Source organism: Podarcis tiliguerta (assembly GCF_965153285.1).
Source record: "Podarcis tiliguerta genome assembly, chromosome: 4".
In the NCBI taxonomy this organism is placed as follows: domain Eukaryota; kingdom Metazoa; phylum Chordata; class Lepidosauria; order Squamata; family Lacertidae; genus Podarcis; species Podarcis tiliguerta.
The window spans coordinates 96,711,858-96,737,589 of NC_139537.1; the positions used below are offsets into that span (position 1 = coordinate 96,711,858).

Here is a 25,732-nt window from a genome sequence, read left to right on the forward strand (position 1 = left end):
ATGCTTAGTCACAGTTGACATGAAGGCATTACACAAGCTAAATTATTCCATTCTTCCAATCCAATCCGGAAGGAACATTGGTTTGCTTTATGTGGAAGTCCCTCACTCAGGAAACCAGCCAGGCCCAATCTCTTAGCTCTTATGTCAGCAAAAAGGCTAGGTTAATTGAGGGCCTTCAGAGTACTGAAGCTGTCGTGGCTGTAGCAGCTTTAGAAGCTGCCTTTTGCTGCTTTTAATTGTTTTATCTGTTGTTTTATGGTGGATTTAGAATGATTTGTCTATAGAATTCCATCTTGTAAGCTGCCTGGAGGACCCTGCAAAATAAGTGAATAAATGAATGAAATGGAGCTCTGCACTGCTAGAAGAGATTAGAAGCCATTAGAGGAGAAAAAACCCTTATCTCACACAGTGTACAGTTGTGGAACAGATCCCACCCCAGTCTTTGGGCACTTAACACCCCACATGCATAATACAATGCATGCAATATGTGTGTGTGTGTGTGTGTGTGTGTGTGTTGTGTGTGTGTGTGTGTGTGTGTGTGTTTATTACCTCTAATTACTTGTGTGTGCTACATTTACTAATCATGGACCACATCTTCATGCATATCAGGCTCTTGAATATCTCACAACCACATGTCCTGTTTCTTTTCCAGGCGAGAGGTCCCCAGTGTATGGTCTGAAAGCCCATGAGGCTGAAGTTAAGTAGGTCTGAGACTAGGCAGTGTCTAGATGGGTGACTGCCAGGAAATAACACGTAGAACATCTTGAGTTCCATGGTAAAAAAAAAAAAAAAAAGGCCGAACATAAAATCATAGAACTGGAGAATTGGAAGGGACCCTGAGCAAGGCCAGATTTAGGTTTGATGAGGCCCTAAGCTACTGAAGGTAATGGGGCCCTTTATATGTCCAGCTGTGCTTTGTCAACAACAAAGTGTCGCTGTTTTTTGTGTTGAATATATGCTATATGGTAGTTTATGGACCTAATAGGTATCTAAAGCCATTTGCACATAACAAAATATGTATTTTATCAAAGTAATTGTTGAACTGAAATACAATTAAGAAGAAGTATATTAACAGTGAAATAATTAGTAATACATACTATTGCTATATGTTGGTTTCATTTTATTTGTTTTTTTATCTTATATTTGGAAATGTACATCCAGGTTTTTTTTCCCTTTAATTTTTTTTAGAATCATAGAATCATAGAATCATAGAGTTGGAAGAGACCACAAGGGCCATCGAGTCCAACCCCCTGCCAGGCAGGAAACACCATCAGAGCACTCCTGACATATGGTTGTCAAGCCTCTGCTTAAAGACCTCCACAGAAGGAGACTCCACCACACTCCTTGGCAGCAAATTCCACTGTCGAACCGCTCTTACTGTCAGGAAGTTCTTCCTAATGTTTAGGTGGAATCTTCTTTCTTGTAGTTTGGATCCATTGCTCCGTGTCCGCTTCTCTGGAGCAGCAGAAAACAACCTTTCTCCCTCCTCTATGTGACATCCTTTTATATATTTGAACATGGCTATCATATCACCCCTTAACCTCCTCTTCTCCAGGCTAAACATGCCCAGCTCCCTTAGCCGTTCCTCATAAGGCATCGTTTCCAGGCCTTTGACCATTTTGGTTGCCCTCCTCTGGATACGTTCCAGTTTGTCAGTGTCCTTCTTGAACTGTGGTGCCCAGAACTGGACACAGTACTCCAGGTGAGGTCTGACCAGAGCAGAATACAGTGGCACTATAACTTCCCTTGATCTAGATGCTATACTCCTATTGATGCAGCAATATTTTGGGGGGCCCCTAAGCTATAGCTTGTTTAGCTTATATGTAAATCTGGCACTGACCCCGAGGGTCATCTAGTCCAAACCCCAGCAATGCCAGAATCTCAACTAAAGCGTCCAGGGGAGGTGGCCATCCAGTCTCTCCATAAAAACTTCCAAGGAAGGAGCGTCTATGACCTTGATAAGGTATGAAAATAATTAATAAATAAATAGTGGAGATTTGTATGAAGTAAAAAATGTATTCACAGCAGTGAATATATTTCATTGATAGTATGCATAGTGGACTTCAGATAGCAAAAAGATCTGATAATAACTGAAATTAGAAATCCACTGGTTTTAAACAAAGCTGGCATATAGCAAGCCAGTATAAATTAAGCTAGCATAAAGTTACACCAGATCTAAACTCTGTTCTGGAATGTGGCTACTGCTAGCTGAGTCAACCTCAGCCTGAGAGAGGGAAAACGAGCCTTTAAAAACAGTACTTGAGCTACATAATGCCTTTTATCAGCTTAACTTACAGTGGGTTGCCAGGCGCTGTGGTCTAAACCACTGAGCTTCTTGGGCTTATCAGAAGGTCAGCGGTTTGAATCCCCACAACGGAGTGAGCTCCCATTGCTCTGTCCCAGCTCCTGCCAACCTAGCAGTTTGAAAGCACACCAGTGCTACTGGATAAATAGGAACCACTGTGGTGGGAAGGTAAACGGCATTTCCGTGCGCTCTGGTTTCCATCACGGTGTTCTGTTGCACCAGAAGCGGTTTAGTCCTGCTGGCCACATGACCAGAAAAGCCCGCTCCCTCGGCCTGAAAGCGAGATGAGCGCCACAACCCCATAGTTGCCTTTGACTGGACTTAACCGTCCAGGGGTCCTTTACCTTTTTTACCTTTTTTTAATGACTGAGCTGAGCAGGCCTAGGATCCAGCCTAAGTCTTCCCTCTATGTTCCTGCCCTCAGGAAGCCCCTTGCTATACGATTGCTCCTTGTATTTCTGATGTTCCAATACAGGGCTTTAAAAAAACAACAAAACTGTCCCTGCCTGTGTCTATTTTTCTCAGAATTTCCTTCCCTGAAAATTGTTTGCAGAAGTTGACATTACATATAATTTTGTTGGGTTGCTATAGCAATCGCGATGGGACCCAAAAGCATAAAGGATGCAGAATTAATCTGCTCATGTAGTTGAGCTTCATAGAGTGTGCCCCCTATGGAGAGAGCATAGTAATTATGCCTTGTTCACTAGGTTTTCCATTGCACCTTTCAAATTACAGGTGTCAACACTGATTCCTGCCCCCCCTCGGGTTGAAAATCTGGAAGAAATAACAATTGCCTTCATACTTATGAGCGAAACGAAAGTGGGTGTTTTACATTTAGGATGCAACATAGACATCTCTTCTCTAATCATCGCAATTCCCCCCTCCCTTTTTTTTCTTGTTGCCTTTTGCATCCACCCTACCTTTACCTTACCTCCAATTCAAACTTGATTCCCCCTCCCTTTTAATCCTCATAACAATCACATGAGATAAATTAGACTGGGAAACAGTGACTGGCTCAAGATCTTCAAATCCAGACACCCCACACTGAGGCCCCACCTCAGTATCATAAATCAGTGCCATACAACTGTGAACAGTCATGGCTTTCCCCAAAGAATCCTGGGAACTGTAGTTTGTTATGGGTGCCGAGAGCTGTTATGATATTCCTATTTCCCCCACAGAGCTACAATTCCCAGAGTTCCTTGGGAAAGAGGCATTGACTGTTAAACCATTCTGAGAACTGCAGCTTTGTGAGGAAGATTGGAGTCTCCTAACTGTTCTCAACACCCTTAAGAAACAACCAATCTCAGAATTCTTCAGGAGAAGCCTTGACTCTTTAAAGTGGTATGGTGCAGGTCTGGCCTTAGTCGGGCATTCAAAAAACAGTAGTTTGTAGACCACAGTCAAAAGAAATGTGCATAATATTTCAGAGCAGGAGAAAAGTAGGGAGCCCAACACAAGTTCTATTTATAAGTCCTATTTTCCTCTGCCATTCTAAACAAGGTCTGTCTTAGCTTTAAGCAATGTTCCTTACCAAGCAAAAATGAATATTGGCTGTGATTATGCGCACAGTCCATAGCTCTAGAAGCACGGCCTGTTGCTTGCCCACAGCACCTGGCAATGGGAGGCACACTGCTAAAGGCCTCCTGAAATGAAGAGGGCTTCATCCGCTCTTTTGCTAGTGCCAACACTTGAAAAGGCCCTGTTGCACCATTCATTCACCAGTCCCTGCTTTGACCTATTACTATCACCCCTTCATATTTTGCCCTGTTGCCTGGCAGAGCTGGCCTTGTATACTTCTGGAGTCCTCCAGCTCTCGTGGCTTATAGCTGTGAATCTGTCTTATCGTTTTCCCAAAGCCATCTAAGCTAGCAGCCATCATCTGTCTTGAGGTAATGATTTCTCGAGTTAATTATAGCCCTCCTCAGGCATTGTCTTTAAGAGCAAAGAAAACGGGGAGGGATCAGTGGGGACAAGCGTGCTAGTTCTGCCCCAGGCAAAGCAGAGAGAGTCTTGTGTACTCATGATGGCACATTTTAGCACCTGGGGAAATCAGGGTTTAAAAACATGTGGGAAGCCTCCACCAGATGGGGAGCCATGGGAATAGTGATGTTGGCTGGTGCGCACATCCCCAAAGCCCACCTCACATGGTTGCTTGGCTAGTAAGAACTGCATCTGATCTTACATGCTTTACATAGTCAGCTCAGCACCATTGTTTAAGCACCTAACCAAAGAACGGCTGGCTCATACATCCATGTACATCAGGCATTTTTAAAAAATATGTAATTTGTGGAGTATCTGTTTAGAATTCTAGCAGGGATTTCAAATAAAGCAAAATCTAGATGAAATTCGCCATGTTCCTGTTCAACAGAAACATCAGAGGAATTTTGAAGAAAGCCAAAAAGAGTTTTGATAACTGGAAATATATATAATTTGGGGCGGGGGGTGCTTTACACCTATGGTTTGAATCAAGGTACAAATGAAGGCACATTTGTTACTTCAGTTCTGTGACATTTCCCCAAATTGATGTTGGGATTGTTATTTTGTTGTTGTTGTTTAGTTGTTTAGTCGTATCCGACTCTTCGTGACCCCATAGATCAGAGCATGCCAGGCACTCCGGTCTTCCACTGCCTCCCACAGTTTGGTCAGACTCATGTTGGTAGCTTCGAGAACACTGTCCAATCATCTTGTCCCCTTCTCCTTGTGCCCTCCATCTTTCCCAACATCAGGGGCTTTTCCAGGGAGTCTTCTCTTCTCATGAGGTGGCGAAAGTATTGGAGCCTCAGCTTCACGATCTGTCCCTCCAGTGAACACTCAGGGCTGATTTCCTTCAGAATGGATAGGTCTGATCTTCTTGCAGTCCATGGGACTCTCAAGAGTCTCCTCCCGCACCATAATTCAAAAGCATCAATGCTTCGGCGATCAGCCTTCTTTATGGTCCAGCTTTCACTTCCATACATCACTACTGGGAAAACCATAGCTTTAACTATACGGACCTTTGTCGGCAAGGTGATGTCTCTGCTTTTTAAGATGCTGTCTAGGTTTGTCATTGCTTTTCTCTCAAGAAGCAGGCATCTTTTAATTTCATGACTGCTTTCACCATCTCCAATGATCATGGAGCCCAAGAAAGTAAAATCTCTCACTGCCTCCATTTCCTCCCCTTCTATTTGCCAGGAGGTGATGGGACCAGTGGCCATGATCTTCGTTTTTTTGATGTTGAGCTTCAGACCATATTTTGTGCTCTCCTCTTTTACCCTCATTAAAAGGTTCTTTAATTCCTCCTCACTTTCTGCCATCAAGGTTGTGTCATCTGCATATCTGAGGTTGTTGATATTTCTTCCGGCAATCTTCCAGCTTTTTAATTTTGTTTATTTTACCTTGGGATTATTCTTCTTTCTTTCTTTCTTTCTTTCTTTCTTTCTTTCAAAGGTACACATTTCCATCCTTCATTCTCCATGACTCAAGATTTCCAAAGAGAGATCCCACACAGGAATTGACTAAACCCAGACTTTATTTGCTTTGGCAAAGCTGATAAATACATTATGTGTCAATTTCTCCCTTAATTTATTGATATCGAGATTAAATTTTTAAAGTGCCTTCTTACACTGCACTGATAAGGAGTATATGTTATTGTTGTTTTCACTATTTTTTGTATGTATTGGTATGCCAGAACGAGGGAAGCAAGGAGACAGAATCAAGGCAAGAGTGATTTTTGTCTGTTTTACTTTTTTGAGAGAAAGGACTATAGACTCACAATAGTTTGTGCATGGTGGGGGGGTTCTGTGAACGATGGCCAAAGCATTTGCTCTGAGGCAGATGTGCATCATTATTTAGTGGTGAGGGGCTTTGCATATGCTCAAAAGTACTTTTATTGTGTATTTATATACTGAGAAGATTTATATCCAGCCTCCTGGCTACAAGAATTTAGAAGAAACCGTGAAGGTGTGTGTAAAAGAATAAAAGTGGGGGGATAGGTTTGAATGGGGATGGCAGAACCTGCATTTGTGGAGTTTCTGGAATGAGAATGAGAAGAGAAATGAGGAGTGGATTTGGTGTGAAGAGAAAACTGTGTGCTCTTGGTTGTAGTTATTTGGTAATGGAGGTGAGATCAGGCTTCGTTCCAAGGTGCTGGAGCTCTTCGGTCTTTCTAGGAGGTAGGCCTTCGCTCAGTATGCTTGTTTCTTAATTCAAAGTACAGTGACACCTTGGTTCTCAAACGCCTTGGTTCGCAAATGCCGAAAACCCAGAAGTAAGTGTTCCAAACGTTTTTAGGTTTCAAACATTTCTCAGAAGCCGAATGTCCGATGCAGCTGTCAACTATTTTTTCTGGGGCGCCTGCACCAATCAGAATCTGTGCCTTGGTTTTTGAACATTTTGGAAGTCAAACTGACTTCCAGAACGGATTAAGTTTGGCGCTTTTGTTTTTGCTTTTTATTTTGCATTTTTGTTTTTGAGGCTTTTTCAGTTCTTTTGTTTTTGTGGCTGTGTGGAACCCAGTTGATTGATTGTGTGACTGCAGAAATGGATAAAAGCAATCCAAACAATGACTATCATCAGTGCAGGTAAGAATTTTTTTAAGTTTTAATTTTTATCATCTACAATACAGTGGTGCCCCGCAAGACGAATGCCTCGCAAGACGGAAAACCCGCTAGACGAAAGGGTTTTCCATTTTGGAGGTGCTTCACAAAACGAATTTGCTATGGGCTTGCTTCCCAAGATGAAAATGTCTTGCGAGTTCCTGCGGGGTTTTTTTCCTCCCCCCCCCCCATTTTCCCAAGCAGCTAAGCCACTTATCAGCTGATCCGCTAAGCCCGCTAAGCCGCTAATAGCGCTAATCCGCTAATGGGCTTGCTTCGCAAGACGAAAAAAACCGCAAGACGAAGAGACTTGCGGAACGGATTCTTTTCGTCTTGCGAGGCACCACTGTACTGTTTTATTTATTTTATAGTATAGTATAGTACATTGATTATTGCTTTCATTTTATGGATCAATGGTCTTGTTAGATAGTCAAATTAATGTTAAACTGCTGTTTTAGGGCTTGTTTTGAAAAATCTGGAATGGATTAATTCATTTTGCATTACTTTTTTTGGAAAGCATGCCTTGGTTTTGGAACGCTTTGGTTTTGGAACAGACTTCCGGAACGGATTAAGTTTGAGAACCAAGGTACCACTGTATGTGGGGAGGGAAGGGAATGCAATTGCTCTAAGTTGAAGAGAACACACTCTGCATATGCTCTGGGGCTGTCTTATTATTTAACTTTTATTTCCATTTAAAAATTTATTTCCATTTCAGAATTTTCTGCAGGGAATTTACTGACTGGCCTTGGACCAATTACTCATTGGCATGCCTCAGCATTCTTCAGATTTAAAATGGGACAGATTATCATCTAAAAAATGATGCAGTTCATCTATGTTTTTAACAGGTATTGACTTGTTGTGTAGCCTGTGGCTTCCTTTAAAGCTTGAGCCATCTGGGGCCATCTGCTTACATTCACTTTTCGGTTTCTGCAGTTTCTTCTTGCGGCACATTTGAGTCTCATTCTTTTCTGTTGTTTCTGCTTAAATTTGGGGCATCCTTCCTAAGCAATTTCAGCGTGACTGTGTTTCTGTCAAACATCTGTGGATGTGTCGAATCCTCGTTTCAGGAACCCAGCAGCAGCTACCTCTAAAGTGACTCAGCCACTTCCATTTGCATTTTACATTTTCTGAGAGGTAACTCAAGCCAGCCAAGACAAGGGAATTAGTTTTGAATTTTTCACCCCTCCTAGTCTATGTAACTCATGAAAGGGAACAGAGAGAGGAAAACACACATATGAACTTTCTTGTGTTTGCTTAGATTAAATTAAACAACAGGGGGGGAAATGAAAATGCTAATGAAATAGGCTGCTGGGCTCTGATAAGTGACTCTGAGAAACTTCAAATGTTTCCATTAGAGTAAATCACTCTATTTTACACCATTGACACATGTTATCTATTCAGCCAGTGCAACACGGTGCCCTTTTGTTCTGTGCCATGTTGTGGCGGCCTGCAAAAACCGCAAGTCATTGTTTCTGCTAAAACAATGAAGCTCACAAGCTAGAAGTGGCATGAATGCCTAATCTCCTGACAACGCAGAGAGACTTGTGTGTATCCTGCAGTGTGCATGCAAGGAGTGTGGGGTGTGTGGGAATTGCAAGCCCAACAGCAAATGAAGCTGTGACCTGCAAGCTATAACTCCTCAGCACCCCCACCCCCACCAACACACACACACACACACACACAAACCCTAATTGGAGATTAGCAATTAGTGTCTGGAAATGATCGACACAAAACTGGAGGGAAATAAAGTGACACGAAAGGACAATGAAATAATATTTTAATTGGGAAGAGCAGGCGGAAAGTGCCTATAGAGGATTGTTGCGTGTCTTTCTTACTTTCTTTCTCTCTCTCTCTCTCTTGTTACATTGCAAGGCCACTGTTTCCTATAATGTAAGCACAAGATTGCAATGCAATGTAGGCAGATGAAAAGGTCTACAGCAGCATGTATTATGTATCTAATATGTGTTTTTATACTGCCCTTCAATTATTATCCTTGGGGGGAATTTGCAAAAAAGGATAGCATTTTTAAATATATGTACAAAGAAGCTGTAGTAAGCCAGAAGCAACAAAAATCATAGAAGCAGCAGAAAATAGGCATTAGAGATGAAAACTGCATCTAAAAGCTTGGGAAAGTCATTGCGTGGTTCTGAAAAGACAGTAAGGGGGTCCCCTCTGTGAACCTTGTTCTGCAGCAAGGTTTACCTTCGCTTCGAAGGTCCTTTCTCTTCTAGTCTGCCACCCATCTCACTTTAGATGGAAGGCTGTAGGACCTGCCCCCTGTGTCTCTACAGTCATTCTCTCCAAAACCCCTTTTCCAGATGGGCTCGCTGCTGATATTGGAGCTGTAGGAAGAGAAACTTCAGGGGACATTTTACAGGTGGACAAGCCCCGGGGCTAGGGAAACCAAGCAGATCCATGTCTAGTCCATGCCAGGATAGGATGCTTCCCAGGAACCACATGTATGGCATCTTAGGTTTCACACTGGAAAAAGATGGGATACGCAAGTAAGCGAATAAAATTAAATCAAATCTGCACCCCATGAAGCTGAGAGAGGCGGCATCTCCCAAGGGGCATCACCCCCACTGGCTCACCCAGCTTCGCTACTGGTTTCTCTGGCCTCTAGGGACAGAGATAGCAAAACTTTGCAGAACTTCCCTCTTGTCTAGTAAGGCAGAGAGGGAGCTCTGCCATCAGTTCCAACTAGCAGGCTAAATGGTCAGGGCTGATGGGTGTTGTGGATGCAGACATGTGGACAACACCAGGTTCCCGATTCCTGTTCTGTGTGGTTGTGACAAAACTGGGTTTGGGTTGTGGCCTTGTGCAGCATCTTTGAACCTATCTGATGAAAGGGACAGGGACAGTGCTGGCAGTGAGCAGTATGGGTTTTTGATGTTGTCGAGGTGTTTGGCTGCCAGGGGACTACAACACAGAGCTGAGGAATTCAGTACAGCTGCAACACAATGCAGAAACCTGATGAGTTTCAATTTGCTCTTCATTGCTGCTTTGGGAAAGATGTCCTTGTTTCTATTCTTCATTCTCTTCTCCCAGGGCAGCCAAAGAGCACCACGGTGGTTCTCCCACTGAAATGAAGCAGTACTTGTGCATGAGAACTTCCCATTCTTTTGTCCCTTAAAACATTTATCAGTGTTGGGATAGTTCCATTAAATCTCATCAACTTAAGGCTACAATAAAAACACTTATTTAAGAATGTCATTGATTTTAGAAAAACTTACTTATGAGGTGGTAGGTTCAGTCTTGGAGCCTTAGTGTGATTGAGACTGACTGAGTGAAACTGAGTGTGTAATTAAATTTATTCAGGCAATGAAACAGAGACACGCTGGGATGGGGGGGGAGTTCTTGGGAGTATTATACTGGGTAGGGGTCAGTCAGACAAATCTCTTCCTGCTTATTTAAGGATTTGGGTTGTCTGTAATAATGTGATAATCAGCAATGTTGTATATGTAAAAATATATATGTAAAAAAATGGATGTCAGTACTGGTGGTACTCCATAGCAGTAAGTACAACCCCTCTGCCCAAAAACAAACCCTATAAATTATTATTTTATTATTTATTAAATTTCTATACCTCCCCTCATCCAAAAATCAGAGGGCAGTTTACACTATAAAAACATGAAAGTACACAACATTTTATTAGCTATGCTGTTACCTATTTCACTTATTGGTTGGTTTTGTGGTTTTTTTTACAAAAAGTTTCAAAGCAACTCACATGGTAGAAATTATAATGCAATTCTACCTTAAAAGCAGTAAGAGCAAACCAAATGCAATCACCACTAATAAGAAAATATTTCCTCCCGTCTCTTTCCCCCCACCTAAGCCACAATATAATTGTGGTTTCGAATAATCCCATGCTCTGAAAGAACTGACCATCTTCATTTTGCGGTCCAGCTTCCTTTTTACAAGTCCCCTCTTTTTTGTTGTTATTTTTAGAAGTTTCCCTTTTAAAATTAATCATGACTGTGTTCAACTTTCTTGACAATTTCCCACTTACATATACACTAAATTTGATTTTACTGTTGTAGCTGTGTCAAATCTGTTCCAACAACATTTGTGTCTCAAACCAGGTTCTGGGTACCATTTTGGATTAAGAACAAAGTCACCTCCATCTGGTTCATTCCATGACCAACTGTTCTACATCACAGTCGTTTAGGGTATCTAGAAATTGCCCATTACCAACATCACCCATTACTGATGTCATTAGGGAGTATTATTGGGCTGGTGGGCTGGATCTTTGTCTTCTCCAACCCACTGGCCAACTTTGACATGCAGGTGGGGCCAGTCACATGTCAACCATTGACATCATGAGGAAATCATGTGACTAATTGGTGGGCACTGTCACCCATGTGCCAAAGTTAAACTAAGTGGGGAAGGGGTCTGCTTCACCAGTTCATTCCCTGAAAGCAATGCACCAGGATTGAACCATGCCCACCCCCACCTATCAGCTAATATCATACAGTCAAGTCAGCTGATTGACAGGTGGGCACAATTTTGGGGTGAAGGGCCTTCTTGGGCTAAGACAGGTGGAGGACCTCAACCCCTGCATTACCACAATACTCTCTCTCCTTGGATAGCTCCCCGATTTCATTCTTCATTTCAACACCATCACTTAGCTCAGGTTCAAGGCGGCAATAATACATAATGCTCTCTGTCGTAAACTACTTTTGGGGCCTGATATTCCCACCCAGAGCAGTTCTGTGACATTCTGCTAAGAATTCCAGTTTAACTATTCCCTGAGAGATGGTCCCGCCCTTCCTGTATAGTTTGAACCCAGAGATAACTGTATCCCACTTGCTTTCCCTATTCCATCAGGTTTCTGTTATATATACACAGTGTTACCTCGGGTTAGACGCTTCAGGTTACAGACACTTCAGGTTACAGACTCCGCTAACCTAGAAATAGTACCTCGGGTTTTTTTTTTTTTTTTTTTTTTATAAATATTTTATTCGTTTTTGCATAAAAGACAACAAAGCAAAACAAAACAACAAACAATACACCAAAAACATACAGAATTACACAAACATAACATACTACAAAAAACAGAAATAAAAACAATCTTATCTTCATATTAATCTTGCATTAACTTGTTTCTCTGACTTCCCCGAGTCTCCCTTCCCTGTATTCCAATTCATACAATTAAACAACAAATCCCTTCCCTCTGTCATAATTAACCTCTTTTCTGATTTGAATGTCTTAATATAGCTTATTCAATGCTTAGAACTTAGAATGTTGGGTCTTCTGATCCTTAAAATTTTACTCCAATAACCTTCTACATTCAATCTGATGTTATTTTAACATTCATTAATCTTATAGTGTTTCTGTAAATAGTCTTTAAATTTCTTCCAATCTTCCTCCACCGTCTCTTCACCCTGGTCTCTGATTCTGCCAGTCATTTCTGCGGATTCCATATAGTCCATGACTTTCATCTGCCATTCCTCCAGCGTGGGTAATTCTTGTGTCTTCCAATACTTTGCAATAAGTATTCTTGCTGCTGTTGTGGCGTACATAAAAAATATCCTGTCTTTCATACGTACCTCTTGGTTGACCATGCCCAGGAGAAAGGCCTCCGGTTTCTTTGGGAATGTGTATTTAAATACTTTCTTCAGTTCATTATAGATCATCTCCCAAAAGGTCTTAATCCTTGGGCATGTCCACCAGAGATGAAAAAAAGTACCTTCAGTTTCTTTACATTTCCAACATTTGTTATCGGGCATATGATAAATTTTTGCTAGTTTGACTGGTGTTATGTACCATCTGTATATCATTTTCATAATATTTTCTCTTAGGGCATTACATGCCGTAAACTTTAGCCCAGTGGTCCATAACCGTTCCCAGTCGGCTAGCATTATGTTGTGACCCACATCTTGTGCCCATTTAATCATTACTGATTTCACTTCCTCATCCTGTGTATTCCATTTCAGCAGCAGATTATACATTCTTGACAATACCTTAGTTTTGGGTTCTAGCAATTCTGTTTCCAATTTTGATTTTTCCACCTGGAAGCCAATTTTTCTATCCAATTTATATGCCTCCATTATCTGATGATAGTGGAGCCAATCACGGACTTTACTTTTTAATTTGTCAAAACTCTGCAGTTTCAATTTGTCTCCATCTTGTTCTAGTATCTCCCAATATTTTGGCCAATTGGCCTCCATATTGAGTTTTTTGACTGCTTTTGCTTCCATCGGAGATAACCACCTTGGAGTCTTATTTTCAAAGAAATCCTTATATCTAATCCATACATTAAACAATGCTTTCCTGACAATGTGAATCTTAAACATTCTGTGAACTTTAACCTTGTCATACCATAAGTAAGCATGCCACCCAAATGCATTATTGAATCCTTCTAAGTCCAGTATATCTGTATTTTCAAGAAGTAGCCATTCTTTCAGCCAGCAAAAAGCTGCTGCTTCATAGTAAAGTTTCAAGTCTGGCAGGGCAAAGCCTCCTCTTTCCTTTGCATCTGTTAATATTTTAAATTTTATTCTTGGCTTTTTGCCCTGCCAGACAAATCTGGATATATCTTTCTGCCACTTCTTGAAACAGTCCATTTTATCAATAATCTGCAGTGTCTGGAACAAAAATAACATTTTTGGCAATACATTCATCTTTATCACAGCAATACGACCTAACAGTGAGAGTTTTAGATTAGACCATATATCTAGATCTTTTTTTATCTCCATCCAACATTTTTCGTAGTTATCCTTATATAAGTTCCCATTTTTTGAGGTCATAATAATTCCCAGATATTTCACTTTTTTCACCACTGTCAAACCTGTCTCATTCTGAAACCTTTCTTTCTCTTTTTCTGTTAGATTCTTTGTCAAAACCTTAGTTTTTGTTTTGTTGAGTTTAAAACCTGCTAATCGACCAAACTCTTGAATCAGTTCTAAAACCCTCTTCACACTGGACTCTGGCTTCTGCAATGTCAAAACCAAGTCATCTGCAAATGCTCTTAATTTAAATTGTTTAACTCCGACCTGTATCCCTCTTACCATCTGGTCCTTTCTAATCATATTCAGCAACACCTCCAGGACCGATATAAAAAGCAGAGGGGAAATAGGACAACCTTGTCGTGTTCCTTTTTCTATTCTGAACTCTTCAGTCAAAACATTGTTAACAATTAATTTTGCTTTTTGTTCAGAGTAGATTGCACCTATACCATTTTCGAACTCTTGGCCTACCCCCATACTATGGAGATTCTTTTTCATAAAACCCCAAGAAATGTTATCAAAGGCTTTCTCCGCATCCACAAATACTAAAGCTGCTTTTGTGTTTATTCTTTCCTGTAAAAGTTCCAAAATGTCAATTCCGAGTTGAGCGCCAGCGATCATGGCGGCCCCCTGCTGAGCACCGGAGGGGGAGCTCCGAAAAAAACAGGGTTCTACCGCTACGGCGACGTGGTGAACCCCTGAAAACGTAGGCGGAGGAAGCCTACGTCCGTGGGACTCGGCGGGCACCAACAGCGATCCCCTAAAACGTTTCTGGGGCTCAGGAAGAGCTCCGGAGTGTGGAGGGGGTAACGCGGTGCTGAGAGTCAATCGCTTCTTTTTCGGAGAGACGTCGCACAGCCGTGATCGGAGGAGCGCTCAACTTCTTCTTGGGACAAATTGGATTATAAAAGAACTTTCCGTGAGTAGGAGAATTACAAATTTTAAAAGGGAAAGAAACAAATTAAGGAACTTTTGGATTTGGCAAGTTAAAAAAGCAAGCTAAATTAGAACCGAAGCGGTAAGGTTTAACCAGGAAGTCAGCCTTCCGCTCTGTATATAGCTGGAAACAAAGACTTTTGCGTGCCAAACCTTTAAAAGTGCTTTTGAAGAAACGGAATCTGGCGTTTTGATAAGGATCTTTCCCCCCCCTAAGTGGCAGGGAAAAGGGGGGGAAGGACTGGAAACTGTATTGCCTGCGTAAGAAAGAGCTGACTGTGGGGGAACCACCGCCCGGCGCGCCCGGCGCGCCCAGAACCACCGCCCGGCGCGCCCGGCTCTGATCTGTCAATCTGAAAACACAGGGTAAAGGAGGGACTGTGGAGAGAGACTCTGAGATTTTAAGCTCTGCAAACTGGATTATACTGTTAAAAGCTGAGACTGTTTAAGTCTTGTTACTGGGAGGAATTAGCTGCAAAGTTGCTGGGAAGGAGAAGGAGAAGACGGGAGCCATTGTTCCCAGGGGCTATTGTATCCCCCTGGTGGACATAAGGATTGTTACAAAGACTGATACAAAGAAACAGAAAGCAACTGGGAATTTTCCACTGTTTGGTTTTAAAATCTGACAGCTTGCTGCAGCTGGGAAAGTGACTGGGGACTTTCCACTGTTTTGACTTCAAGTCTGACAGCTAGCCTCAGCTGAGAGTGACCTTGAAATAAGTTGCTGTGGTATGGCAAGTGATAAGGGAAAAGTAGACCAGCTGCAGGAGAAGACTACAAGATCTGGGAAAACCTTTTACTCAGGAAGAAGAGCCTCTATACCTGACCCAATTGGAGGTGCATCTGTACAACCTAAACCAAAAGCTATGTCTTCAACTGAGGACCTTTTCAATACAGGATTTGCAAAAATTCAAGAATCATTAAATAAATTGACAGAGGAGGTTGTAGAAACAAACAAAAAGGTGTCAGAGACATCTTCTAAAATAGATCAAAATACAGCTTGTATTAAACAAAATACGAATTTAATTCAGCAATTATTGCAGGAATCATCAAAAACAAGGAAAATTGCAGAAGAAGCTAAAGCAGCTGCAGAGGCTGCAGAAGAAAAAATACCACTGATTAACAGGCAACTAGAGGACTATAGAACAAGATTTTCCATGCTTGAATTAAAAGATAAACAAACGAATCTCAGGATCAGATCCTTGCCAGAAATTGAAAAAGAAGGTCTTAAGGAATTTCTTGCACAGGAATTTGCAGATTTCTGGAAACTGGATCTGGATAAAGAAGAAATCAAAATAGTAAGTGCTTTCCGACTGGGTAAAACAAGCAGGAGAATCAAGACAAGAGACTGTTTGGTCACCTTTGGATCTAAAGAGGAGAGAGATACAATTTTGGGACTACATTTCCAAAGGCCTTTGGAAGTTGGTGAATCAAGAGTGGAATTGTTCAGGGACATCCCCAAACATCTCTTAGACCTCAGATCTAGCTACAGAGACTTGGTCACACAGCTGAGAAAGAACAACATCATCTTTAGGTGGGAGTTCCCTGAAGGGCTTTCGTTTAGTATAAAAGGAAGGAAAATAAAAATAAAATCAGTGGAAGATAAAGACAGATTTTTAAAGGACTACGAGGAGGACTTACAGAAGGAATTCTTTAAAGACCAAGACCCGTCCGATACACAAGAGAGAAAAAGGAGAGATATAGCTAAAGCAATCTTGGATTTGGACAAGACGACACCACCGGGACCAGAAGAGAAAGAAGACGCATTGGGAGCTTCTGGAGGAATATAGCAGACCAATTTCAAGATGTCTCTGCAACTATTAAGCTGGAACTGCAACGGTCTAAACGTGGTTTCTAAGAGAAAATCAATTTTTCACATTTTAAAAAAAGAACAATTGGACTTGATTTGTTTACAGGAAACACATGTAACTAGGCTCCATAGAAAAATTCTAATTAATAAAAGACTAGGTCAAGAGTTTATTTCATCGGACAAAGTTAAAAAAAGAGGAGTGGTGGTATATGCAAAAGAGAGCCTAGCACCAAAATTAATTTTTAAAGATGAACAAGGAAGATATTTGGCAATTGAAATTCAACACCATGGACAGAAATATCTGATTGTTGGCGTATACGCACCGAACGAAGGAAAATCGGAATTTTTCAAAAAGTTACATGAGACATTGATGGACTATCTGGAGTACAATGTGATCTTGATGGGAGATATGAATGGAGTTGTTTCTACAAATATGGACAAGGCACAACGGCAGGTAGTCACCAAAGATGGGAGACTACCGAAAACCTTTTTTGAACTGACTGATAACCTGGACTTGGTGGATATCTGGAGAACCAAAAATCCTTTAGAAAGAGAAGGAACCTTCTTTTCTGAAGCCAAAAAGACATGGACAAGAATTGACCAAATCTGGATCACAAGAGGACTGGCACCAAAGACAAAAAAAGTAGAAATCTGCCCAAAGACTTACTCCGACCACAATGCTGTAAAGATGGTAATGAACTTACAACCAACTGGTTCTTTCAGATGGAGGATGAATGACTCTCTGTTTAGAGATGAGGAAATAACCAAGAAAGCCCAGAAAACTCTGAAAGACTATTTTGAGATAAATTTAAACACTACGGTGGAAAAAAGAACTGTATGGGACGCAAGTAAAGCTGTTATGAGAGGATTTTTGATACAACAGAACGCACTCAAGAAGAGATTACAACAGGAAAAAAGAGAAAAGATATTGGAAAAGATTAAGGAAGGTGAAAAAAGACTGAGATCAAATCCAAAATCACAACAAATCTTGAGAGAGATAAAGTTATATCAAGTACAATACATGCAAATGATAAATCAAGAGATTGAATGGAAGGTCAGACAAATGAGACAAAGAACTTTCGAATCAGCAAACAAATGTGGAAAGTTATTGGTATGGCAAATAAAGAAGAGACAGAAAATGAATACAATAACAAATTTAGAAGAGGAAGGAAGAATTATTCAGAACCCAGTGGAAATTAGGAGTACCTTTCAAAGATACTTTAAACAGCTTTATTCACAACAACCACAGAAGGAAGCAGATATGGAGGAATTCTTGAAAGAAAATGGGCTACCGGAAATATCTCAAGAAAGTAAATTTAAATTGAGCTGCAGGATAACAGAACAAGAGGTAGAGAGCGCCATCCAAAATATGAAACTTGGCAAGTCCCCAGGACCTGATGGGTTGACGGCAAGATATTATAAATCAATGAAAGACTGGCTAATTCAACCCTTGAAGGATATATGTAATGACATATTACAGGGGAAAAGGACACCAGAAACGTGGAAAGAAGCTTTTGTGACTCTCATACCAAAGACAGAATCGGAAAAACACCAACTTAAGAACTACCGGCCTATATCATTACTTAATGTGGATTATAAAATTTTTGCTGACATTTTGGCTAGAAGATTAAAGAGGGTTTTAGCGGAGGAGATTCACAAGGACCAAGCAGGCTTTCTCCCAGGAAGGCACCTATCTGATAATGTAAGGAATATGAAATAGTACCTCGGGTTAAGAACTTTGCTTCCAGATGAGAACAGAAATCGTGCAGTGGCAGCGGGAGGCCCTATTAGCTAAAGCAGTACCTCAGGTTAAGAACAGTTTCAGGTTAAGAACAGACCTCCAGAATGAATTAAGTTCTTAACCAGAGGTACCACTGTACACACACCCCATGTAAAAATTTTCATTTTATATTTGTCCCCCATGCCCACCATTTTAAAGAGGTATTCTCCCCCCCCCCCAGCAAATGTCCAGTGCTCCATTTTGAAAAGTCAGTTTTTCTATAGTGATTTAACAATCGTTCCCCCTTTGCAGGGGGTTGTAGCTCTGGGCCAGGTATAGGACTCTCCTGACAACTCTCGGCATCCATAACTAACTATGCCTTCCAGAACCCTTTGGGGAAGTAATGGCTGTTTAAAGTGATATCATAGTGCTTTAAATGTGTAGTGTGGATATGGCCAACACACCAAATCAGGGAACACACAGGTAACGTCTGTATGCTTTGATGACGATTTCATTTCCTGGCGCGAGGCTCCAAATATCAAATGAAACCTCAACACCAAATTTTAAGTCTGGAGAAGAAAAATGAAAGAAAGTGGCCTGGCTGAAAATGACTACAAAAAGCAGATAATTTCAAGCAATCAAAATATTTGGTGTTAGGAAAAGACAGGTGTTAGCTTTTCACCTTCTGGCAAGTGATTTGTTCCTGCTTCTCTTGGCCTACCTCCTGTTATTTTACCTTGTTCTTATTTGATCAACCAAACCTTGTTTCATATTCTGCTTATATATTTTAATATAGGGCTTTGGGGGCCTTCAGGCTGATACGTGGTATAAAAGTAAATATTTTGCTTTCCTTGCTTTAATTAACCTTTGCACGAGAAGAACAACAAATATGATTAAGATATTAACTCACAAAAGTCAAAAGAAAATAGGATGGAATTAATGGGACTATATCATTGTGTTCTCCATGAAGACCCAACACAGGGCTGCTTGTACAACAAGGGCAAACAGTTGGGAAATCTCGGCAGCGGCTTCTCCCACAGAAGTCTAGATTTAACTAGAAGGCAATATAAGGCATTTTTTAAAAAATGAAATAAGTACTGACAATGGCTGTGGTTGAGCAGATGTTGTGGTGGTGACTGTTAGCGGTCTGTAGTTGAACAGGGCAACTTTTAATAATTATACAGTTGAAGATTTCTAACTTTCCAAATGGAGACCTGTGAAATATCGTTAAATGGAGGGCAGGGTGACTTTCAAAGCTAGTCTTTAGACAAGCTGTGAGGGCACTCTGCTGTTGGAGATGTGAGAATGAGGTGTCAAAGTTAAATGCTAGACACAAAGATTTGCAGGGGAATCAGAAAATACAAGGAAGAAAAAAGGGCCTGTGAGGAATTGCTCAACAGAGGGGCTGTTTCTGAGGTTTGCCATCTTCTGTATCAACTGGTTCCTGACTCCATTTGTAGGTCATTTTTGCCTCTTCCACTCAAGGAAAGAGTTGGCATTCTGGACTATTGAATCAATTGCCTTTCTGAATCCAAAAGAGCGGCTGTCTTTGGCAACCAAAACCTTTGACAGAACAGGGATGTGATGTTGTCATACTTTTTTTTGGGGGGGGGAGAGCTAAAATTAAGGCGTATAGCTGACTTACTGCTATTATGTGAATATGTTAAACATTTTCATGTTAAGTATGGGAAATATATAAATGGCACTGAGGCAGCAGCAAATGAGGAAAGGCAGTCGGAATATCTGAGAATTGTGAGGAAGGCATTTTTGTTCCACCCAGTCCCTTCCTGTATGAGACAGCAGCAGCAGCAGCCGCCCCCCAGTGGGGATGTTCTGGACTATGTATGTGAGACAAAGCACTGTGTCTGAGTGGGGTTTCCTTGTTTTGGTGCTATCCCTGGGGAAGCTTGCATTTTACTGCTGAATCAGAGCAAGCAGCAAGTGTGTTTTCATGGATTACCATTTTGCTCCAATTTGGTGGTATAAGACGGGTTTCCCTGGGGAAAGTGCCAGGACAAAACAAAAAACAAAAAGCCCAAACCATTTGCTTGGACATGGGGCTTTAAAGCACAGACCTGTGCATGAGGAATCTGGAGAAGAAGAAGAAGAGTTTGGATTTTATATCCCGCTTTATCACTACCCTAAGGAATCTCAAAGCACCTGACATCCTCATTTCCCTTCCTCCCCGACAACAAACACTCTGTGAGGTGAGTGGGGCTGGGAGACTTCAGAGAAGTGTGACTAGCCCAAGGTCACCCAGCAGCTGCATGTGGAGGAGCGGGGAAGCGAACCCGGTTCACCAGATTACGAGACTACCGCTCTTAACCACTACACCACACTGGCTCTGGCAAAACCTGCTTCAAGAGCCAGGCCATTCAGTTGCAGGACGGCATTTGTTCGAACATCAGAGAGCAAGGGGAGGGGGGCTTATATACAACTCTGCCCAGCTCTTGTGACTGTTGTATCACAAATTTATTGTCTTTTAAATATATTGTGAGCCACCCTGAGAACATTGATTAGTAGGCAGGGTATAAATACTCTTGAATAGATACATTGTGGAGGCCAATGGCTATGATCAACAGCCCTGTGGAACGCCCTCCCATCAGATGTCAAGGAGATAAGTAACTACGCAACTTTTAGAGGACATCTGAAGGCAGCCCTGTATAGGAAAGTTTTTAATGTTTGATGTTTTATTATGTTTCTATATATGCTGGAAGCTGCCCAAAGTACCAGGGGCAATCCAGTCAGATGGGTGGGGTACAAATAAGAAAATTATTATTATTAGTAGTAGTAATAATGGTATTTCGTTTTGAGGATTAAAAGTTGGCTTTAAATTGTATTGCTTTGCCCCGTTTGATTTCTTTGTTAAATTTCCTTCCTTTTCACTTTATAAGAAAATAGATCCACAGTTAAAAGCAGCAATGCAAGCAGTACTTGATCAAGCACTCCAACTTTCCCAACAGACATCTGTCAATCCTGTTACCCTCTAAGCTACCAACCAAAAATATTTCTACACAATGTTTCATGACTGGCTGGTTCTCTTTTATGTGCACTTTTTTTCCTGCTAAAAGACACAGTAAAGAGAATAAAGTCTCTGATTCTTTGGTGCCCTTGTTTTTTCAGTATCTCAGCAAGCAGAATGTTCTATAATTGCTGGAACCACCTGTTACAGGTAAAGTTCCTGTGTATTACTCCATTGCCTTGCCATTTACAGTTTTACAGGTATCAGCATACTTTTTGGTAGTTAACTTCACTGCAACTGTAGGAAGAATCTGCCCATGACCCAATAATTAAATGCAGCCAACTTTATTTGACTTTGCTAATGTTACCATGTCTATTTTTTCCAATAGTCACATTATACTGTTTAAAAAAAACTGTACAGAAAATGCAATCTCTTCATGAACTGCTGATATACTTCACTAACACAAGATTACATTTGCTGCAGCTACAGCCCTGGCATTAATAAGAAAAATATACTTGTGTCTAGAGAGGGAGGTGGGGTGGGTGGGAACCAACATTTTAAAGTCACTCAATGTCATTTGCATACAGAATTGGGATCTTCTGAATTTTAAACATGTTTAAGTCAAGAGAATGATATTAATTTGACTTATTCAATGTGGAAAATAATAGAAAGCATTTACCATGAATGTGACACATATCCAGGTTTCTGGGAAGAATTGTTGTGAAAACTATGACCATTAAAGGCAAGACTCCATGCATTAACATCCACACCACCAAATAATGTAAATAGTGCATGATTAAATGGGCAGATAAAACAGTGGGAACTCATCCTGACCATTAACAATTGAGGCTTCATTCTTCTCTCTCTCAAAAAAGTTTTTGTTTTGTTTCTTAAATCACCAACCAAATTCTGTTTCCAAAAGTATTGACATCACAAAGCTATGCAGTTTTAAAATGTAAGTATTTTTTTAACCCAGATCACACATACTAGATATGTGACTATGTATATGTTTGTGTGAGTTGAGGAACCTGGAAATGGTACAAAATTGAGATTTCTTTATTTCAGTCAGTTATATTTACTAATATATGCATCTGTTAGTTCTTGGCTTCCGTCAACAGATACTCATTCTGGAATCACCCCCTCTGCCTGCAGCCAGGTGCTGTTCCACTGCAGGCCTATTTTACACACCCAGGGTGCCTGGAGCTGGATCATAGTCAAGGTCCTGCTAGCCTACACTAGAGAATCGCTCTTAAAAGGAAAGAATGGGATTACATAAGCATAACTTCAAAAACACAAGTGGGGGCAGATACATTATTCTCATTAGCATACTTCAATTCTAGAGCCCGGAGGCGGAGAGATAACTCACATGGGATTTTGTATGTTATGCTTTGTGTTCCCTTAATATGCACTTATTACTTAGCACTGAGGTCAGTGAAATATGAAAAGCATAGTTAAAGGTAAATCCTTTTTGTTTGGTCTCTCTGGATTACACAACCAGCAGACAGACCACTTTTCAATCTATTTGCTTTCTCATTAAGACTCAAATCTATAATTGGAAACTTGTTCCTGGAGAAAGATCAAACAACTGTTCTGCATTTTGGATGCAACTGAGCCAGGTCCACATAAACACACAGAGAGAGAACTGAGTGATAGATTTGCATGCGTGGAGAGAGAAATAAAAAGAATTTAAGATAGACATAAGGGGGATGTGGCTCATAAAGTATATAGTTAATTGCCTGAAGGACTCTCCTTCAGTTACACATAAGAGAAAGAAATGTCTTCCCAACGAAATGCAGATATCAGCTCATTAAAAAAAAAAGTTGGTAATGCAATCATCCTTTTGTTCATTTCAGTGTTTGGGATTATAGTAGATTAGATGACTGCAATGTGCTCTGTGTGGGGCTTCCCTTGTGCCTTGGGAAATGTAGTTTGTGCAGAATGCTGCAGCAATGGCTGCTGACATGATACTCTGTCCGGACATCACACTTCTGCTCATAGATCTGCACTGGTTGCCCATTTGCTACCGGCCCACATTCACGGCCAACCCCTCAACAGTTGTTTGCTTCGATCTGCAGAACCGGCACTGTAACAGGTGCCAGGCAATATTTGTTCCACACTTGTAATACATTGTTCTGTTGGCGTGAAGGCAACTACAGTTTGAAACTTTCATATAGCCACTGCCCATTCCTCCAATCTCATTATGCCAACTTCTGCCCCACCCCATTCGCCACCTTAGACAGATGAAGGCAGAAGCAGCAGGTCCACCCCAGCCCTTTTATTCTCCCTTCGTCTTTCTCTGTCTGCTTCCCTCAACTTCTTCCCTTCCACACGGGTTGTGGAAGCTGAGGGAACCCAATCGCTCCATACCTTGTGCCCACGCCTGTGTGTGAGAGAGGAGAGGAGGGGAGAAAGAGTTGACAATGAGCCTGTTATGGCTTTCTAAACCACAGGGCCAAACACACATTTATTTTACTTGGTGTCTCATCAGTTGATTATTCAGCACCCAAAGATTTGGATCTGAAAAGGTGAACTGCCTCCTTTGGAAGACATTGAAGTGATACCTGTGAGATGAAATCTCTGGACATCTTGTTTGATTTGTGTAAGCTGTCACTTGAAAATAGCAGTCATTAAATAACCAACATGCTTCCATGAACTCATCACAGCTCTCTTCTTTCACTTCTCTACACATGGAGAGAGAAAAATGTGCTCACCCAGCCCCACCATTTTGTCCTCCACCAGCTGCAGCCAAGCTTTCCACATGTTGAAGAAGGTTCTGGAGGGGGGAAGCCTGTTGAGGTTGCCACATTATAACTGTCCTAAGGTAGGGCTGCCATACATCTGGAATTTCTGGACATATCCAGGATTCATCCATCGAAAATAGTGTCAGGGTGGAATTTTAAAAAATTGGTTAAAATGTCCAGGGAAACCTGGATGTATTGTTGATTTTTTGATGAATTTCCTAAAATATAGCTTTAAATTTTGATATTTTTATTTTTTTTGGAGATTTTGCCAAAAGAGCTCAACAACTTTTGTTGTGTTTTGGATTTTCACTTTTGAAATATGGCAACCCTATCTAAGGTCATCTGGAGGCTTAAACATCTGAAATTATGACACTCCACCCCATTATCAGAAGACTCAAAGCATGCATTTGTGCCTTGGTACCATCAGTCAAAGTCTTCATCAATCACACATTAATATGCAGATTTTAATTAGGTTTTAATTCAAGATGTTCATTGTAATAATATTTTAAAAAGACAGTGCTTTGGGGAATGACAATGATGTTTACCTCTTAAGTCAGGTAATGGTTTTTAGATGATTTTATAAGAAGGATATTATTTGTCTGTGTTATTTAATCAAGAGGAACAGTTGTGCTCATTAAATATGCTAAAAGTATCATTTACATGATGGGCTGCTATATGGTGGATGAGAAGGAGGAAGATGTGACACAAGACTATGTCAATTTTTAAGATCAGGTTGGATAGGGATTATTGCAAACTATTATCCCTGTGAAAGTTATTACTCTCACAAAAGTGCTTGGAGGAAAATTACTACTACTACTACTACTACTACTACTAATTATTATTATTTGGACATTCTTCAGCCATGGACCTCAGAAAACAAAACATAAAGATGCAATATAAATTAACCAACAGCTGATTACTAACAAAGCACTGTTGTAGCAAAATGAAAACGGTGTAAATAAGGAGGTATGAGGTCTTCTCATCAGACTACTTGGAAATGTGGGCACTGTGTGTAGCAGATAATTGTACCTCACCCAAGAATGGCATGAGTCTACCATGAAAAATGGCACCTCCTGGTCTCATTTCCTCCTAACCAAGAGAATGAGAAGGATGCTCCACAAGTATTAGGACAAACAAAGATAAGCCACTTTGAGGGTTGTTGGATTTTTTTACAGTCAACCTGTATATAAATTTAATGAAATAAATAAAATCAATGCAAATGCAACATTGACCAAATTGTGACCATTTTGCAAAACTGACTAGGTAGACGGCTTGTGAGCATTTTAACTTATGTTGTAAGGGTTCCAATTTAAGGCGGGGGGGGGGATCATTTTTCATACTTACCTTTGTACTTTTAATTTTGTCTTTAAAAAAAATTATTTGTATATCAGAATTTGAATTTGCCACCCTAGACAGAGTTCTCAGAACAAACCAAAATAAAAATGAGGTGTATTGAGGTACAACGTCTTATTACAACATTGTTCTGCATGAGAAGTTATAGAGGGAGTGTCATAAAATGAAACTTCATACCTAGCACTATAGATTAATGATGGTTTAACACCATGCTTTTCTGGAATGGATTTCTTTTTAATTTTATCCTTTGTTGTTACCTTAGCTGAAATGCCTCATATTAGAAGTGATAACTTTATATGGGTTCTTTTCAGCACCTAACATAAAAGTTGATTTTAAGTCTGCATTTATGAGTCTCATTTTTGTATCACTTGGTACATTTCAGTGTTGCAAAAATGCTATCCAAGCTTAGCAAAAATTTCCTTTTGGGAAATGTTTTTTTTCCTAGAATTTACTTTTCCCCACCTTTAATGTGTGTGCATATATATATATATATAGAGAGAGAGAGAACCCAATTAGAAATCCCAAAATGCAATATACGAAGTCAATATGCAGACTAAGTATATTTAAAATAGAAATGATCCATTTTATCAGTTGCTTACCTAA

The 25,732-nt window shown here is 40.6% G+C and overlaps 1 protein-coding gene across 3 annotated transcripts in view; it reads right to left on the minus strand.

Annotated features, from left to right (window-relative positions):
• Positions 1 to 25,732, minus strand: part of LOC310675379 (uncharacterized protein) — a 148,479-nt gene that overhangs the window by 21,391 nt on the left and 101,356 nt on the right. Inside the window, exons 4-5 of one of the 3 annotated variants that reach the window (XM_083435908.1) lie at positions 9,850 to 9,959; positions 8,742 to 9,360 (exon numbers count right to left, since the gene is read on the minus strand). The exons of 1 other annotated variant lie outside the window; for it this stretch is intronic. In XM_083435908.1, the coding sequence (XP_083292034.1) occupies positions 9,171 to 9,360; positions 9,850 to 9,959 (300 nt within the window). In that variant the 3' untranslated portion in view covers positions 8,742 to 9,170. Of the gene's footprint in view, positions 1 to 8,741; positions 9,361 to 9,739; positions 9,960 to 25,732 lie in introns of those variants that run through there. One more of the 3 variants, XR_014510078.1, reaches the window with a different exon arrangement.